The sequence below is a fragment of the Sinohyriopsis cumingii genome, chromosome 17 (assembly GCF_028554795.1).
Source record: "Sinohyriopsis cumingii isolate HCF-2022 chromosome 17, ASM2855479v2, whole genome shotgun sequence".
Lineage (NCBI taxonomy): Eukaryota > Metazoa > Mollusca > Bivalvia > Unionida > Unionidae > Sinohyriopsis > Sinohyriopsis cumingii.
The window spans coordinates 91422353-91441851 of NC_142977.1; the positions used below are offsets into that span (position 1 = coordinate 91422353).

The 19499-nt window shown below is 34.0% G+C and overlaps 1 protein-coding gene across 3 annotated transcripts in view; it reads right to left on the minus strand.

Annotated features, from left to right (window-relative positions):
* Positions 1-11127: 11127 nt before the first annotated feature.
* Positions 11128-19499, minus strand: part of LOC149779414 (cobalamin trafficking protein CblD-like) — a 50697-nt gene continuing 42325 nt past the window's right edge. For all 3 annotated transcript variants that reach the window (XM_089940075.1, XM_089940076.1, XM_089940074.1), the window contains one exon: positions 11128-11703. In XM_089940075.1, the coding sequence (XP_089796201.1) occupies positions 11509-11703 (195 nt within the window). In that variant the 3' untranslated portion in view covers positions 11128-11508. The remainder of the gene's footprint in view (positions 11704-19499) is intronic.

The window sequence follows — 19499 nt, forward strand, 5'->3', positions numbered from 1 at the left end:
ACTTGAGATCACATATCATAATAAATTTGGGACCATAATGATGTTTTATAGGGAAAAAGTTATTTTTTTCTGCATTTGTTAAACTAATTCCAAATCTGTACAATTTGATTTTGTGTATTAGCATATTGGATTAGCACATCAGACAACAATCTTACAACTGTATAGTATTTCGTTTTTATACCATGTTGCTTAAGTGTTGATGCATTGAAAAATATTACAGACAATGTATAGAAGAGTAAATCATTTCATATCACTACTTCAGATTAATACTTTTGCTCCAATGAAACTAATAAAGAAATGTTTAGATTGTAGAGTAATTCTTATTTCAGTATCCTACTGCAGTGGTACATATGGAACCCAAATACAGTATAAAAAATTAGAGCATTTTGGACGGTCTTAGGATGGGATCACAAAAATACCTAGTTAAAATTAAATCCTTGTTTACAGGATCTTGCAAAGTCAGAACACCAATGGGACCCCTTATGTTGGGCCAGTAGCCCACAGTTATATATTTTAAAAAATGCAAAATTCAAATAGAACAATGCAATAGGCCAAAAATGGTCTCGTTCAAAAATAAATTTAGCTGTATCTGTTATACGTGTCTAGCAAACTGACTTTGGTCAATCCCAAGGAGATCCCTGGTATTGTTTTGCAAGCAAATTATCAAATGTTGTCTGTGAAAACTTGAGTAGGGCTTAGTTTCTCAGAATATACAAACAGCACAAATGTTTAACAAGTCTTTGATAACAAAAGGGATCACTTACAACAGCAGATATTTGATATAGCAACTTAATCAAAGAACACAGAAATAATTGACTAGAAAACAATATATATACACACACACACACACACAGACACACATATGAATATCTGACATTTGATAATTGTATATTGTATTGAAACATCATAGAAGGGTCCCATTATGACAGAATGATATAGAATTCCTTTTACTGAGTTGACATGATTTGCAGCATTGCTGTAACACAGCACATCTGTACAAATGTTAAAGTGCTATTGTAGTGAATTTATTTAGCCAAGCATTGGTTAATTTCGTTTAAATGACCAATTAATTGATTTCAGTTTGGTTGAGATTCACTTCTGCAGCATTTCCACTGTTTCTGACTTCAGGTTTTTTTTGTGGATTAATTAACCAGATTTTTTTGCATGACATTGTAAGGACAAACTAATTGATGTTTAATTGGTTGTCATTTGAATAGAAGAAACTGATAATCAGTTGTTAAATTTTAACTAATTCCCAGTATGCTTTATGTAATAATTTGTACCATATTGGCTAGCATGGCAAATTTTACACTTCAGCCAGTACCAGAAATGGTCAGATTTGTAATTTGCGATATTAATATTTTTGCAAGAACCACTGCATGGAAATTATTGTATATTTTTGTATTTATTTTTCTATGACAAGTTTATTTCCTTAATTCTCTAATGGACCACATTATTTTCCATTGAGTACATTCTATTTATTTCAGTTTAACTGCTCATATTGGTTGCATGCAATTGTTTTACTTATACATATTATGTGACAGCTAGAATTAATAACATTCCTGTCATGTTTGACATACAACTGTTTTATTGACTTCCAAGAAGATCAAAGGTAGTGTTTATTCATGACTATTTCTATCAAAGGTAGTGTTATTCATGACTATTTCTATCAAAGGCAGTGTTATTCATGACTATTTCTATCAAAGGCAGTGTTATTCATGACTATTTCTATCAAAGGTAGTGTTATTCATGACTATTTCTATCAAAGGCAGTGTTATTCATGACTATTTCTATCACAGGCAGTGTTATTCATGACTATTTCTATCAAAGGTAGTGTTATTCATGACTATTTCTATCACAGGCAGTGTTATTCATGACTTTCTATCAAAGGTATTCATGACTTTCTATCAAAGGCAGTGTTATTCATGACTATTTCTATCAAAGGCAGTGTTATTCATGACTTTCTATCAAAGGTAGTGTTATTCATGACTATTTCTATCAAAGGTAGTGTTATTCATGACTATTTCTATCAAAGGCAGTGTTATTCATGACTATTTCTATCAAAGGCAGTGTTATTCATGACTATTTCTATCAAAGGCAGTGTTATTCATGACTATTTCTATCAAAGGCAGTGTTATTCATGACTATTTCTATCAAAGGCAGTGTTATTCATGACTTTCTATCAAAGGTATTCATGACTTTCTATCAAAGGCAGTGTTATTCATGACTATTTCTATCAAAGGCAGTGTTATTCATGACTATTTCTATCAAAGGTAGTGTTATTCATGACTATTTCTATCAAAGGTAGTGTTATTCATGACTATTTCTATCAAAGGCAGTGTTATTCATGACTATTTCTATCAAAGGCAGTGTTATTCATGACTGTTTCTATCAAAGGCAGTGTTATTCATGACTATTTCTATCAAAGGCAGTGTTATTCATGACTATTTCTATCAAAGGCAGTGTTATTCATGACTATTTCTATCAAAGGCAGTGTTATTCATGACTATTTCTATCAAAGGCAGTGTTATGTATGACTTTCTATCAAAGGCAGTGTTATGTAAGACTATTTCTGTCAAGTATAACTTATGTGAAATATGTTTTGTACCATGCAGATCATATACAGGTTGTTGGTTGGGTGAAATTACCCAAAAAAATACAGTGTTTTATTTATGAACAAAAGAATTTGTTTTGTCTGGCAAGGATATTGTTGACATTCTTAAAATTAAAGTTTTGTGGCAGTTTTTTAATATAATACATAAATGGAATAAATGGACAATCTAAATGTTGGCAGATGAAATTTGGGAAAGGAAATTGCCTTGAATACAGCAGGGAAAGCTTTAATTTCAGTCTTTAAACCTACCTTGAAACTTACTGGAGTAGCTTCATTTTACTCTATTGGTACTGTAGATGTATTCAGAGTTTACATGAAATACTTACAGCTGTATGTCTAAATACATATGGAATATTAGAGGACAAATTGCATTTAGTAGAAACTTCATGCATCTCAGATATATTTTTAGGATACTACTGTTTACCCAACTGCAAAGACCCTGACCAGAAAAACAATTTGAACTTGCAGTTTTGTCACATCCAATCTCGTAGAATATTCATTTATAATGTCACAGATGATTGGCTGAAACTGAAACTCTTGCTCTGAGTTTTGTGTTGGCCAGGCTTGAACCACATTCACAAAACCCCTCAGCTTGGGTGCATACTCAGATTCAAATATTGTTTCATTGATTTTATTGTATTTAATTTTCATTTAATAACCAGCTATATCTAGAAAGATGCTAACTCTTGATAAGACGAAACTTAGAGTATATTGATATGTGTGTTAATTTTTATTGAATACTGCCTCTGCAGATCAGCTTCTGTGTTGCTTGCTTGAGGTTATAAGTACAATTAACTGGTGCATCATATGGTCATAGAACAGTGTATGTTGTTTGCAGTTGGGTTTTACATTTTACAGTAATATTCTATAATTTGACATAATTAGATGCCTTTTCAATTCCAAATATTACATGATTTCTGTAGAAAGATAAATACCATTAGGGTGGTTTTGAATACTTGATTTATATAATATGGGACAGGATCATATGTATAAGTCTTGATTTATATAATATGGGACAGGTTCATATGTATAAGACTTGATTTAAATAATATGAAACAGGTTCATATGTATAAGACTTGATTTATATAATATGGAACAGGTTCATACGTATAAGCCATGATTTATATAATATGAAACAGGTTCATATGTATAAGCCTTGATTTATATAATATGAAACAGGTTCTTACGTATAAGCCATGATTTATATAATATGAAACAGGTTCATACGTATAAGCAATGATTTATATAATATGAAACAGGTTCATACGTATAAGCCATGATTTATATAATATGAAACAGGTTCATATGTATAAGCCTTGATTTATATAATATGAAACAGGTTCTTATGTATAAGTCATGATTTATATAATATGAAACAGGTTCATATGTATAAGCCTTGATTTATATAATACGAAACAGGTTCATATATATAAGCCTTGATTTATATAATAAGGGACGGGTTCATAGGTATAAGCCTTGATTTATATAATATGGGACAGGTTCATACGTATAAGCCATGATTTATATAATATGAAACAGGTTCTTACGTATAAGCCTTGATTTATATAGTATGAAACAGGTTCAAACATAAGACTTGATTTTTGTAATATGGAACAAGTTCATATGTATAAGCTAGAATTCAGTTTGGCAGTTAATTATACATATATGTATGGTTTACAATATTTAGGAATATATGCATAGTTTACAACATTTGTATATGATTATATGCATAGTTTACAACATTTTATTTGTTTATATACCCCCACTGCATGCTGTATATCATGGCTATGTCCATCCATATGTCTGTCTGACAATCATAAAATATCGTTAGCAAAATGCATAAAACCATATAATTTGTAGGTGTGTAACCTAATTCCACTTTCATGCAGTTGTAGAAAGTTTTTAATTTTTCACACGATTTTCTTTTTGTTTTGGACATGAGCTTTTGTTGTCAAAAATCTTAAGATTATGCAGTACAACTTGAGATAGATGGTGTAATTAAGAAGGCATGTTTGCATATATAAATGATCTGATTAGATTTTCATAACATTATATCAGTTGTTCAAATATTTTAAAAAATCCCACGTTTTTTTAACTTTGACTCGTCAACAGCAGTAGGGGTATACAAACAGAAATCTAGCTCTTTCTTAAATTTGAATGTAGTTTACATATCTGGTACACCAGTTTGTTTTGACTCAGCTGTTAAAACAGCTTTGTTATTTAACTTGTCAGTGATTGGTTACTGTTTAGGTACTATTATGATAATGGGGAAAGTACTTTGTACCCATTTATTGTTGCCATAAACTCAACTAGTCATGGTTGTACTTCTGAATTAAAATGACTTTATTTTTGTATAAATTCAGTAATTAAATTTAAGTTAATTCATGCTCTGTTAGTTTTTTTAACATTATTCCTCTCTTCTTATCTCTTTTCTATACTCAGAGTATTTATACCAGTCAAGACATTTCTCCTTCAAATAAGTTCCTGAATCACATTATGTTATGAACTCTTGCCCATTACCTCCCCTTGGCACCGCCAGGTGTTGCTAGTTATTAGCTTCGCTGTTGTACAGACCACACAACATACAATTCATCCTTCAACATCCCAGCCGTTTTTTGTGTTTCTATGAGCCCATCCAACTTTCATTTTGGATTTATTGTGCAGATTTATCTGTCTGTTGCAGATTCTATGCATTATTTTACAATTTCTGCCAATTTTTGAGTGATTTTGTCACCATTCAGGACATCGCCTTTTACCATGCTATTGTTGACCTTATACATGGTCATTAAGAGTTGGTGTACCTTGGACTTTGTTCGCTTACACCGTCCGTTATGGAGCTTTATTTTAGTGAAATTTTGAGGTGCTGTTTGATATTTATGCTTTATTCACATTTCACGCTATTTTTTTAATAGAATTATGGTTTAGTTATTAACTAAACATTATGCGTAAGTTCATAACAGGGCAATAGGTTTCTGATATGATACTTTCACTGATCTGTTACGACAGTGTTTTAGCAACTTTGTAATTTCAACATTACTAGTTTCTGCTGTGTTTTTGTCAATTCAGCAGAATGTCAATTTAAATAATATCTATGCAACTTAAGAGAATGTAAGTCTACCATGACTCTTGTTTTGTTTATACTCTGTATACACCATTTATGATATGCAGCATTTATAATATATAGTCAGTGGAGTTTCCATTTTAGATAGTCACATACTAATTTGCTAATCTATGCTTTGTTTTCTCATCTTGTGCCGTTTGCTATATGCATGAAGTGCACATTCAAAGCAATTGTCCTCTCGGCATTGAAGGGAAGTTAAAAAGGAATAAATCAAGGAAGACATCCTACCGTTCATTGTTGCCAATACCGATTCATTGGGGAGTATTCCCCAATTTTAGGCAGCCCACAAAATGTTAAGTCCTCCTTCATGTCTGAGCATGGCCTTCGGGCCTTAAGTCCGGGTGTATGGTGTTCATGGCGGATTCGTTAAATCCAACTCTTAATACTGAAGTACCTTTACCGGCCATCCACACATCGTCATCCATCCAGCTGATACAGGCAGTCCAGCCATAATAGCATATGGACTTTTTCGTTGAAATGGTCCAGCCAAATAGTTCATACAGGGATCTTGGTGATTGATCGTCGGTCTAATCATATCATTAATATACCGGTGATTTCAATGAGAAATTTGTCTGTTCAGCCATGCCTTTTAGTATAGCCAGTATCTGTGATTGCTGGACATTCTTGCTTGTATACCACCAGCATCAGGGCTGACCACACACCGTTCACACTGTATCCATTGGATCTAATGCATATTAAAACTGCACAGTCACTGGCTGAGTAGCTGTTCCAACATGGGGACCTTTATGGAGATTTCAGTGAGAAATCTGTCTGTCCAGTCAGGCCTTTGGAGCAGCTGATACCAGTGATAGCTGGACCATCTTCTATACTGCCTGCTTCCAGGCCAACCATTCGTCGGACAAACCAGTCAGCAGTGCTGGACATACGTTCAATGCTTGTCCAAGGGAGTGCTAGTGACGCTTTTTTATGGATGGAATGGAGTCTTCATACCACCCAGTATGTCTTCTCTAGTACTGCAAGTAGACTCAGTTGGGCCTCAACGCACAGTGAACGTGATGGAATTCCTTCAAATCCACCATCCTTCACATTTAAGATCTGACCATGGAACAGACTGAAGTTTAGCTTTCAAGCTGCCATCAAGGACATTTTATAACCAGTTGGTTGTATTATAGTGGTTCTCTTGAAGATAGGTTCAAATGTATTTTGGTCTCATTTACAGCTTGTACAAAAGTTCTCATTATGTATATAGTGGCATATCATTGTATAAACTACATATACTTTCAAATAAATAGTACATTTGCCATAAGGTATAGAATAAATGTAGTTATGATGTAGGGCCTAGCATGACAGAATGGTTGAGATTAATAGAATCTATGCTGGGGTTTGGACCAAGGCAAGGAAATTCCAGTTGTGGGGTTAAATTATTTGTATCCCCACGAGGCTATGCTTGGTGGAGAGACAAATAATGTAACCCCACAACTGGGATTTCCTTGTCTTGGTACAAAACTGATACAGATTATTTTTCTCAACCAATTTTTTCCAAGAATATTGAAATAACCCTACACTTTTGCAACATAGTTTGCAGATTCAAACAGTATTCATCAGGTACCATTATTGCTTATCACTCAATATAAAGGTCATCAGATCTTGTACTCTTAAGAAAATCTGAGTAATTATCTAAGTAGAATCTAGCTCTATATGCTGCTCGTAGAAAAGGAAAATAAATCAAGAAAAAGGTTATAATTGTTACGTGTTGGAAGTACTGCAGAATGAGATTCTTGAGCAATATGCTTTTGTTTAGCCACTACTGTGTATTAAGTCAAATATGTTAATGTGGGCAAGGGGTGGGCAACCTGTTAACCTTAAGTACACAAGTTCTATGCATGAGAAAATAGTATGTGCTGTGTGATTTGGATTTTTAACATAGCTTTAAAATGTTTCAGTCATATCGCTATGATGTCTGCAGTGTCACAGTTTATAGTGATGCCACAGACTTGTAGCATCATGTCCCACCTAGTCACATTATCCTGACACCAGGCTAACCTGTCCTAACACAAACTTCTTAATGCTGAGTGCCTAGGGAGGAAGCTGTTAGTAACATTTGTATAAGTCTTTGGTATGACTCGGCCAGGGTTCAAACCTGCAACCTCCCACATATGAGGCGGACACTCTAACCACTGGGCCACCAGAGCAGTAAGCATGAGAAAATAGAAATATTAACTCAGTTGATATTATTACTGTATTATCACATTAAATCAATGGATGTCATATGAAATTGACAATAAATAATTAATATCTTTTATACAGTTCAATTTTAACTTTCATCAGTTCTAATTTGGAAAATGTTCTGTGGTAGGGAACAGTATGATACTGTGCAGTACAATATGCTTCAGGGTTCAGTTCTAATGAAGTGTGCATCAGGAAATTTATAATTCATGACTTTCTTGGAAATTTTCATTTTCTGTAGTGGAAATATGGCAAGTGTTGCTATCACCAGTGCAATGGAAATCATTTTGTGGAACAGCACATGGAAAAATGAATGAACCACTATAGTTCATAAGTGCAGGAGTTTTCATTTGCAATCACATTATAATATTTGATTCATCTGGGGCAGATGGTGGGTGTTTGACAAAGAAGAAACCAGTTTGGCATAATACATTTATGGTTTTTGCCCACTTTGCACTAGTACTTGAGAGAGTTAGGTGTTGTGTGGTCAGTGATGTTTATTGTCTGTGTCTGGAGCTCTATCAAGTAGCTCGACTTCTGTATGTATCTCGGATTGTTTTGTATGGTGTAATCAAAGTTGGAGAGACCATAAGTTGCTTTATGAGTGAATGTCTTTTTGTTATTTATCTGTTGTTGTTGTATTTCATAACAACTCCATTAGGCACAGCACAAGACATCAAGCTTTTTTTTGTAAGCAGTTCTTAGCAAGTCGAAACCACGATTGCGACAACAGATCCGAGATAACCAGACTGAGATAGGAAAAGTAAGGTTAACAAAACTGTGTTGCATGTGTTAGACTAATAGAATCTATGTTGGGGTTTGGACCGAGAAAAGGGTATCCCAGTCAAGGGGTTATATTGTCTCCTCATGAGGCTATGCAGAGTGGAGAGACAAATAACTTAACCCCATGACTGGAATTTCCTTGTCTTGGTGCAAACACTGACATAGATTATTTTTCTCACCCAATATGGGTGAGAATCATTGAGGCTGTACAGGTGTATATCCTTGTATATGGAGGACACTAATGCTGGGAGCAGTACAATAGCTCTTCTGTAGCCTAAATAAATATAATGAATCAAACTATCAATCTATGCTTCATCTCCAATATTTTGGTAAGTATTTCTAAAATCTTATGCACATTTTCCTACATTTATGACTCATTTCTCTACATTCTATTGTCACACATATTCCCTGTAATAGTAAAATCATCGGTGAATGACAAAGTTGTTGTGAAGAAAAGTATTTAAGGGAAACTCGTCTTAGTTACAAGAAATTTTTGTCAGTGTAGGAAGCTGATTACATAGATCAAATTTACCACTGAACACAAATCTTGTTCCAGAACCCATTCTGTTACAGTAAATGTAATTGAAATGAGAAATGAATATCTTTTCTACACAGGGTTAATTGTTAATCCCTGAATGTAATATAAACACATACAATTATCTTGATATAAATCTGGGTAGCTTTAGTTTAAACTTGTCTTCTGAATGCTTTCAACGTATAATTCCTAAATATGTGCACTGGGTATCACAGGAAATTAAAGCAACAGAATAAGACTTAACAGTGGGAGAGATAGCTTCCAAGTGAAAGATAAATACAAAAGACAGAGATTAGATATGGGAGAGGTAAAAATACATTACTTTGAAATGACAGAAAGAATTATGACCTAGAGGGCATAAAATATTCTCTTCAATTTATTTAAACTTTACATGAACAATGTAAATGAACATATGAATTTCATTCCTAGGCAATGACATCAGATTATCTATTCCATGACACAGAATTATAGTAGTTTGATGTTGACAATTATATAAATTATACTCGTATACAAAACTGATTGCTATAAACAGACTTTTGGTCACAAAGCATTTATAAGTCTCAGACCATAAGTTGAAGCATTACAACAAATCTGAGACAAGCATTATGACAGAAGTCTGAGACTATAGGTCAAGCATTGATAGAAGCCTGAGATTATAGGTCAAGCATTATGATAGAAGTCTGAGACTACAGGTCAAGCATTACGATAGAAGCCTAATACTATTGGTCAAGCATTATGATAGAAGTCTGAGACTATAGGTCAAGCATTATGATAGAAGCCTGAGATTATAGGTCAAGCATTATGATAGAAGTCTGAGACTACAGGTCAAGCATTATGATAGGAGTCTGAGACTACAGGTCAAGCATTATGACAAAAGTCAGACTACAGGTCAAGCATTATGATAGAAGTCTGAGACTATAGGTCAAGCATTATGATAGAAGTCTGAGACTACAGGTCAAGCATTATGATAGAAGTCTGAGACTACAGGTCAAGCATTATGATAGAAGTCTGAGACTACAAGTCAAAGCAATTACTTTTCGGGTTTTCTAAGACAAGATGTCTCTTGAACATTTGGATCATGCCTGTACTTCTCCCACATTCAGAACTGTACAGTACAATATTCTCTGCACATAATATCTATATCTTTCATAGATCTTAAGATAGACTATAAAGCATCACCTTCATCTCACACTTCACCACCTAAGCTGTAAGTAGTAACCAAAATAACCGTGAATTCATTAGATTTTATGGGTATAAATTTTCATGGTTTGTGAAAAATTACCTTTTTGACAGTATTTAAATTCATGAAATGGGAAACAAGTCATACTGTTTTCACAAAAGATAAATTACTCATCATTGGGTCTTTAAATCTGTGGTTTGAAGTGGCTTTGAAATGTACAAAACTGGGTATCCCACAAAAAACAGTGAATTCACTGTATTTATACATGCACACAGCCATACAAATAAATACACATATTAGGTCATTTTACATGTAATGATAATACTACTGAGACTGATGTAGGTATAACACCAGGTCACATAATAAAGCCAAACAGTTGCCCTTGTCTGTGAAATTTCACTTAACATTTATTGGCATAAAACAGAAGTAACACATGCTTTAAAACAACTTTTGTGCTAATCATTAGTTTCTGGCACCATAAAGAAGATACCAAGGCACAATTTTGTCACCATCCATACAAACTCGAGGAACTGAGTGAAGCACGTCAACCTCAGAACCAAATGGTGTATTGTTAAGTAATTTTTAACAGGAAAAAGACAAGAAAATATAACACTTAATAAATATGAATTTGAAGAATTTATCCCAATATTCAACCAAACTGAATGTGATGATTGGGTTCGTAAAAAGAAAAGGAAAATGTTGTAACATTTTACAGATTGTAAGCATCAAAATTTATTGGAAAGAAATATAACAAATACACGTACAATTGTAACTCTGAATAATAAGTGGCTGCTTTATGTGTACCTCTTGATTTTAAAACATTTTTATTCACAAGAAATATTTTCATTTTCTAATAAAGGGAGAGAATTCAAGAAAAGCAGGCAATTTTTTGGAGAGTAAAACTAAAAAGCTGAAAATCTTTCCAAACTGTATGTTATACAATGCACAAATAAAATAAGTACAATACTTATATGCTGAAGTTCTGAATAACAAGGTGCATCCATACGGCAACCTACAAATATTCACTAACATTTTAACAAACATATCTTGCAAATTTTGTCAGTCAATTACAGAAAAACAGTATGTTCCTATGTTTTCTGCATTGCCAGCAAAACTGGATGGTCAACAGGAGCATTTGTGAATAAACATCCTACATAGGCATGAGTTCCCCAGAGGTGATGTCGAATCACTTTGCAACACCCAAGGTCTTCAATCTCAAATCCTAATTTCCTGTACCGCTCATCTGTCTCAAAAAGGGTGTCACTTGTGCACTCACCCAAATACTGAAAAAAGAAAAAAAATGAATACAATTATTAAATTCTAATATACATTTAAATATCTAAAATCTGTTTAACACATACTCGTACACTTCAAACAGATCTAAAAGAATCGAGATAGTAATGAATCCACTCATACCTGATGTTACAACTTTATTTATTTGAAAAGACTGTTCCTAAAACATTAAAAGCAGCAGAAAGCTCCCATTGAAACAAATTTAGTTTCCTCTCTGACAAGTTAAAAAAAATTATATTAAGAAAAACTGCATATATAGGCTGAGAGTGATGTAACGTAGGCTAATAGCAGTAGCAGTATGTAAACTAGAGTACTGGACCACAAAGTACTCTCAGAAGTCTCTACACAAATGGGGGACATGGGGGAGATTTGTCATTGCTAGATGACTCTTGTTTAGATGACTTGATTACATTTTCTGGTTATTATTACAATTTTAAACTGTTAACTTCTCATCATAAGTGGTATGTGAAAAAGCTTGCCAGTAGCTTCTCGAGGGTCGGTGGTTCTTTCTAGAGATTTCCTGGGTTCTTCCTCCACCATTAATACTGGCTGCCATGTATAGCCTATCGTGTGCTGAAAAATGTCGTTAAACCCTACAACAACAACAACAATAAGACAAATTGTATTATGTTATGATGTCCATCTGTTACCAGTTTTGTTTCTGTGCAATATCCCAAGTTCTCCATCATATATGGTTACCAAGCTTTGTAAATGGTTTTGCACCTGAAGACAGAAGCCTATTGATTTTGGAGTCAAAAGGTCAATAGTCAAATTCACTGCTACTGAAATATGCAATATGGTTTCCACACAATAAAATTAGTTCTATATCACATGTTACCAAACTCTGAGGATGAAGTAAAGAAGTCTGCTGTTTTGGGGTCAAAATGTCTTAATTCAAGGCCCCTGTGATGAAAAGAAGCAAAATTGTTGTTGTGCACAGATTTCAGTACCATCACCAATATTTGTAGATGACTTGCTTGTTGGGAGAGAAGGAGGCCCATTAATTTTGGGATCAAAGGTAAAAAATTAAGTCCGTGGCTGAAATAGGATGAATGGTTTCTTCATCGAATGTGCCTGGACCAAAGTATGTGACCTGCACTTAAAGGATGGAAGCTACTTACTGAGTCTATAGTCAAAGATAATGGTCACTGTCACTGAACAAAACCTCGGTTTTACAGAGTTATATTTGTTCTTGGTATGTTCCTTTGACAAACATGATTAGAAGTCTTGCACTGTGATAAACATTGTACAAGGCTTGCACAGCAGGTAATAAATAAACCTACTGACTCAGAGGTCTAGAGGTCAGAGGTTGCTTTTATGGTAAGTCTAATAATAAAATAATAGTTTCTGCACAGTATGTTTTATATGCCACTTAAGGTACTCTTCTTTACACATTTTTTTACTTTCTGAACTAGCTTTTGTTTTGAAAACCTTGTTTGACAAATGTTTCAATGCATTTGTAGATGATTAAATTTCATGCCAATTAAGTAATGTTTGATTTTTTCAAAATTTATGAATTCTCTGGATTACTTGGACTGTAGTGAGAAGTGAAGGCATGTTCATTTTACAAACACTTGTCTAGTTTTATTCACTAATTAAAACAAATTTTTAAAAAAATGTTGAGTTATTTGTAATCTGTCATTCAAAAGAATTCATACAGGATGAATTTTCCACATCAATGTCACCATTATTTCTCAACCAGTAAATTAAAGCAGTCCCCACTTGGTGGGTCACATTAAGGAAAATCACACAGTCGCCAGTTTTGTCCAAGAGTTGTCTGGAATATTCATCCTTAATTTTGACAATATTTACAACTTGGTATAAAATATACTTAATGCAGGAAAATCTATGTATCTAAATACACCTGTATGTAACCTGATGGACATATATTCCAAACTTGGCAGACATGTAATAAATTTATTACCCAGAAAACCTTACAAAAACTTTTTGTTGAAAGATAAACACAAAAATCAGTTAGCTGACATTGTTTGCTATGCAGACAATTGCTTACAAACAGCTTCTTGTAGCAATTACTTCCTTTGGATTGAAAAAACAAAACAACAATGACTGATATATTACCTTTGGTGGATAGTTTTCAGTATTAAATAACATGGAAACTCATTTCTACATATAATAAAATCATTTTATGTATCTGGACTATTTTTAATATATTTAACTTTGGAAATGGAGGCTGTTCACTATTGTTTTGCCTATTTGTGTATTGCCTGTCATCATGTAACTTAAAATACAGTTTTGTAAGTCAGATGACCTAGGTTTGACCTTGTTATAGTTCTTACACTGCACCAGAATAATTTTTAACATAAATGCTCGATTTTTGATAACTGACCAATCATATTCCTAGAATTATGATTATGATGTAACAAACCCTGGGAGATAGAAATATAATGTTCTTCAAATCCAGCCTTTGTATGGGCAGATGGTACATGCAAGTTTTTAATGCTTACAGTGTTTTACTGAAACTTACTGGATCATCTTTTCTACTGTATACATGAAAACAATTCTGAATTTATAATTTATTCAGTTTTAACTTATTGAATTCCCTCAAGACAATTCCAAAATAATTTGAACAAAATTCAAGCAGATTTTTTAAAAACAATTTCAAGGACTTTTGAAGGAATAATCTAATTTTTTTTCTATTCAAGAAGTTTTCATGGTAACCCCTCTAATTCAAGGATTTTTAAAAGCTGATTGAACTATGCTTGCCAAACTATCATGTTTCAGTGAGACAGCTTCATCGATTTTGAAGTTTTGCTCTGAAAAGTGTAGATGATGGATCAACTAAAAGAGATTTGTAGCAAAAACGTATTAAAAATATTGAAACTGACGAATTGTGAATAGTAAAAGTTACATCTAAACCACTTGTCTTATAAATGTACTAAATTTCACAGAGATATCTTGAACAAATTTGGAGTTTTGCCTGAAAATGAAAATGTGAATAATGGATGGACAATGGAAAGACAGACACTTGAACAGGAGTAACTTAAATAGCACATTATATGCCATACAACATAAACCATTATTCTGCATTGCATCTTGGTGATCTTGAACTTTGACCTATTGATGAATAAAACTGATAGGTGTCTTTCTTGTCCCAAATTCAAGCCATCCACAAAATTAGTCATGGCTTTTGGCACAGGAATTGACATTTACTTTCTCCAAGTCCCTCTTACTTTGACCTTTTAGCACCAAGATCAACAAGTGTCTTCCTTGTCTCGAATGCAAGCCATATGCAACATTTAGTCAAGGCACGTGGTACACAACTTTAGTAATTTGGTGTAAATAGTTGTAGGTTACTGCATTTGTATGGGAAAATATGAACGAGGTTTTTTGGATGGAATACTGCACGACCTTGGGAGTGCAGTATATCCATCTGACAAAACGAGTTCATATTTTCCCATACAAATGCAGTAACCTTTTTATTATATGCTCATTTTCTTATTCTACCTAAAACTTTATTATATAGACAAATACACTACAAAAAGCAAAGTAACTGAATGTATGCTGTATTGCAATCTACACAAGCACAGATTCATCATTACACAATATTAATAATGCGCACATAACTCCGCCCAGATAAATTTGAACTTGTCACGCATCAGACATAAGTTTCGAAAGAAAATGGTGTTTTTGTCGACTTAAAATTGAAATTTGGAGTCATATTGTGAATGACTGTGCATTGCAACAAGTTATCCATTTGATCTAGAATGAATAGATTTTGGTATTTTTGTCGATTCTACGAAATTTCGTGATTATGGACTGGATTCATCTGTGCAAATTGTACATGAAATACATCAGATTGAAGCAGTGCGGGAGAGGCGTGTTTACATCTGCAAGTGTGTTTGTTCTGTCACTGACTATTTGAAATCATAATGTGGCAAAAATATAAAGTGTTTCAACTGCAATTATCAAAAAGACGCTATTGAATTTAATGTCTTTTTTTCATTTTCAGTGCAGTAAGGAGGATGTAATTGCATTGGAATATACTTATATAGTCGAAATTACAGTACAATTTCGAACTGTGTAATCAAGCTTGAGAACTCATGACATGGCTTATGTAAATTGGATTTGCAGAACTAAGAAAGTACATTTTGAGGAAATCCAGAATGTAAAACTGTAAGTATACTTTTTGCCATTCTTATTACCAGCTAAAGGAGACAGTTTATGCCTTTATAACTGGCATGTTATTTGTAGGCACCAAGCAATTTTATGAAATCTGGTGTCTATCGCCAAAATCTGAAACACCGTATCAAAAAAGTTAACGCAGAATGTAGCAAAACAGCTGGTATGTGGCAGTCCACAAAACATCTGCTTTAGTTCTTCAGAAACAAATTTAATCAACCAAAACGTAAAGCGTCTGACACACGAGAGTACATGATTTGTTTACAAAGTAGTTCCTAATACACTATTGGGCACACATGTTCTGCACGTGGGTGCGATACGAAGGTGAGCAATATCGTAAAATATTGAACGATTCTGATAATGTAAAGTTAACGGAGAAAAACAAGAGCATATAATAATGTTTCATACTTTCAGTCCATGTCTTCTTGACCACTGATCACAAACAAACATCTTATTCTCGGCTTATTTACAAAGTCTGAACAAGGCATCTGATATGCAATGGAAGTTATTACAATGAAATGACTTTCCTTCTGTCTTGCTTCAAATGCAACCTTCGTTCCAAGTTTCATAACAGTGGATGGTGGAAAACTTAATGTGTAGAAACAAAATAAAGAACAAATGGAAATGTCTACATAATATAAGCGCTGAAGAACTGTGAACAGCAAAAAGCACATCCAGACCAAAGGTCTAATATGTGTACTACGTTTTATAGATATCCAGACCATTGGTCTAATGTGTGTACCACATTTTACAGACATCCAGACCACAGGTCTAATATGTGTACTACGTTTTATAGATATCCAGACCATTGGTCTAATATGTATACTACATTTTACAGACATCCATACCACAGGTCTAATATGTGTACTACATTTTATAGATATCCAGACCACTGGTCTAATATGTGTAATATGTTTTACAGACCTCCAGACCACTGGTCTAATATGTGTACTACATTTTATAGACATTTTACACTTTTAGAAACCACTGGTCTAATATGTGTAATTCATTTTACAGACATCCAGACCACAGGTCTAATATGTGTACTACATTTTGTAGACATCTAGACCACAGGTCTAATATGTGTACTACATTTTATAGATATCCAGACCACTGGTCTAATATGTGTAATACGTTTTACAGACATTGAGACCAAAGTTTCATAGACATCCAGACCACTGGTCTATTATGTGTATTATATTTCACAGACATCCAGACCACTGGTCTATTATGTGTACTACATTTTACTGACATCCAGACCACAGGTCTAATATGTGTACTATGTTTTATAGATATCCAGACCACACATCTAATATGTGTACTACATTTTATAGATATCCAGACCACTGGTCTAATATGTGTAATATGTTTTACAGACCTCCAGACCACTGGTCTAATATGTGTACTACATTTTATAGACATTTTACACTTTTAGAAACCACTGGTCTAATATGTGTAATTCATTTTACAGACATCCAGACCACTGGTCTAATATGTGTACTACATTTTGTAGACATCTAGACCACAGGTCTAATATGTGTACTACATTTTATAGATATCCAGACCACTGGTCTAATATGTGTAATACATTTTACAGACATCGAGACCAAAGTTTCATAGACATCCAGACCACTGGTCTATTATGTGTATTACATTTCATAGACATCCAGACCACAGGTCTAATATGTGTACTACGTTTTATAGACATCCAGACCACTCGTCCAATATGTGTACTACATTTTACAGACATCCAGACCACTGGTCTATTATGTGCATTACATTTCATAGACATCCAGACCACTGGTCTATTATGTTACTACATTTTATAGACATCCAGACCACTGGTCTAATGTGTACTACAATTTACAGACATCCAGACCACAGGTCTAATATGTGTACTACGTTTTATAGGCATCCAGACCACTGGTCCAATATGTGTACTACATTTTACAGACATCCAGACCACTGGTCTAATATGTGTACTACATTTTACAGACATACAGACCACAGGTCTAATATGTGTACTACGTTTTATAGACATCCAGACCATGGGTCCAATATGTGTACTACATTTTACAGACATCCAGACCACTGGTCTATTATGTATATTACATTTCACAGACATACAGACCACCTGTCTATTATGTGTACTACATTTTATAGATATCCAGACCACTGGTCTAATATGTGTACTACATTTTACAGACATCCAGACCACAGGTCTAATATGTGTACTACGTTTTATAGACATCCAGACCACTGGTCCAATATGTGTACTACATTTTACAGACATCCAGACCACTGGTCTAATATGTGTACTACATTTTACAGACATCCAGACCACTGGTCTAATATGTGTACTACATTTTACAGACATCCAGACCACTTGTCTATTATGTGTACTACATTTTACAGACATCCAGACCACTTGTCTATTATGTGTACTACATTTTACAGACATCCAGACCACTGGTCCAATATGTGTACTACATTTTACAAGACATCCAGACCACTGGTCTAATATGTGTACTACGTTTTATAGACATCCAGACCACTGGTCCAATATGTTTATTACATTTTACAGACATCCAGACCACTGGTCTAATATGTGTACTATGTTTTATAGTCATCCTGACCACTGGTCTAATATGTGTACTACATTTTACAGACATCCAGACCACTGGTCTAATATGTGTACTACATTTTGTAGGCATCCAGACCACTGGTCCAATATGTGTACTACATTTTGTAGACATCCAGACCACTGGTCCAATATGTGTACTACATTTTGTAGACATCCATACCAATGTAGGTATGTGAGAAAGCTTGCCAGTAGCTTCTAGTGGGTCAGTGGTTCTTCCCAGGTTCTTCCTCCACCATTAATAATGGCCGCCATGCATAGCCTATCATGTGCTGAAAAATGGCGTTAAACCCCACAACAACAACATTTCACTTTAAGGAACTAGTATCGTCTACTCTGGCAAAATTAATTTTCCCTATATATGTAACTGTTCAAGTTTATATACCTTGGACTAATTCCGTTCATGAGCACAGGCAAGCAGCCATTTCGATTAGACAGCATATTTTAACCTAATACCACATATAAAGATACTTCAGCTACAGTACATGAAAGCAGTATAGAAGTAAGCCACTGTCCTTGTTGTAAATACATAACTCCATCTTATACCCTGTCCCTCACTCAAAAATATGTAATACTGTAGAGTGGAACAATCACCACAAATGTTTACCAAACCTTTGTAACAAGCCTTCAGATAGGTTAAAATTGCATAATGTACCACAGAAAACTACAAGTTTTAGGCCCATACCATTAGAAAGGTAGGAACTACTTATGTATCTATGCACACTTCTGCTCTGATAATGGTTTAAATACAGTTGTTATTCATTATTATTTTTGCAGCTATTTGTAATTATGACAATCGAGCTTCATATTTTACAGGATTCATGAAGTCTTGAAGCTTGAAAATCAGTTACACACTATGTACAGATGGACTTGATTCATGTTATTTGGTCTGTTATGCAGAAACCACTTTTCTTCTTTCAGCCATTGTGACCTTTGAACTTATAACCTCAAAATCAACTTGCTTCTTTCTTATGGAATATGTTAAGTCATACAAAAACCTTTGTA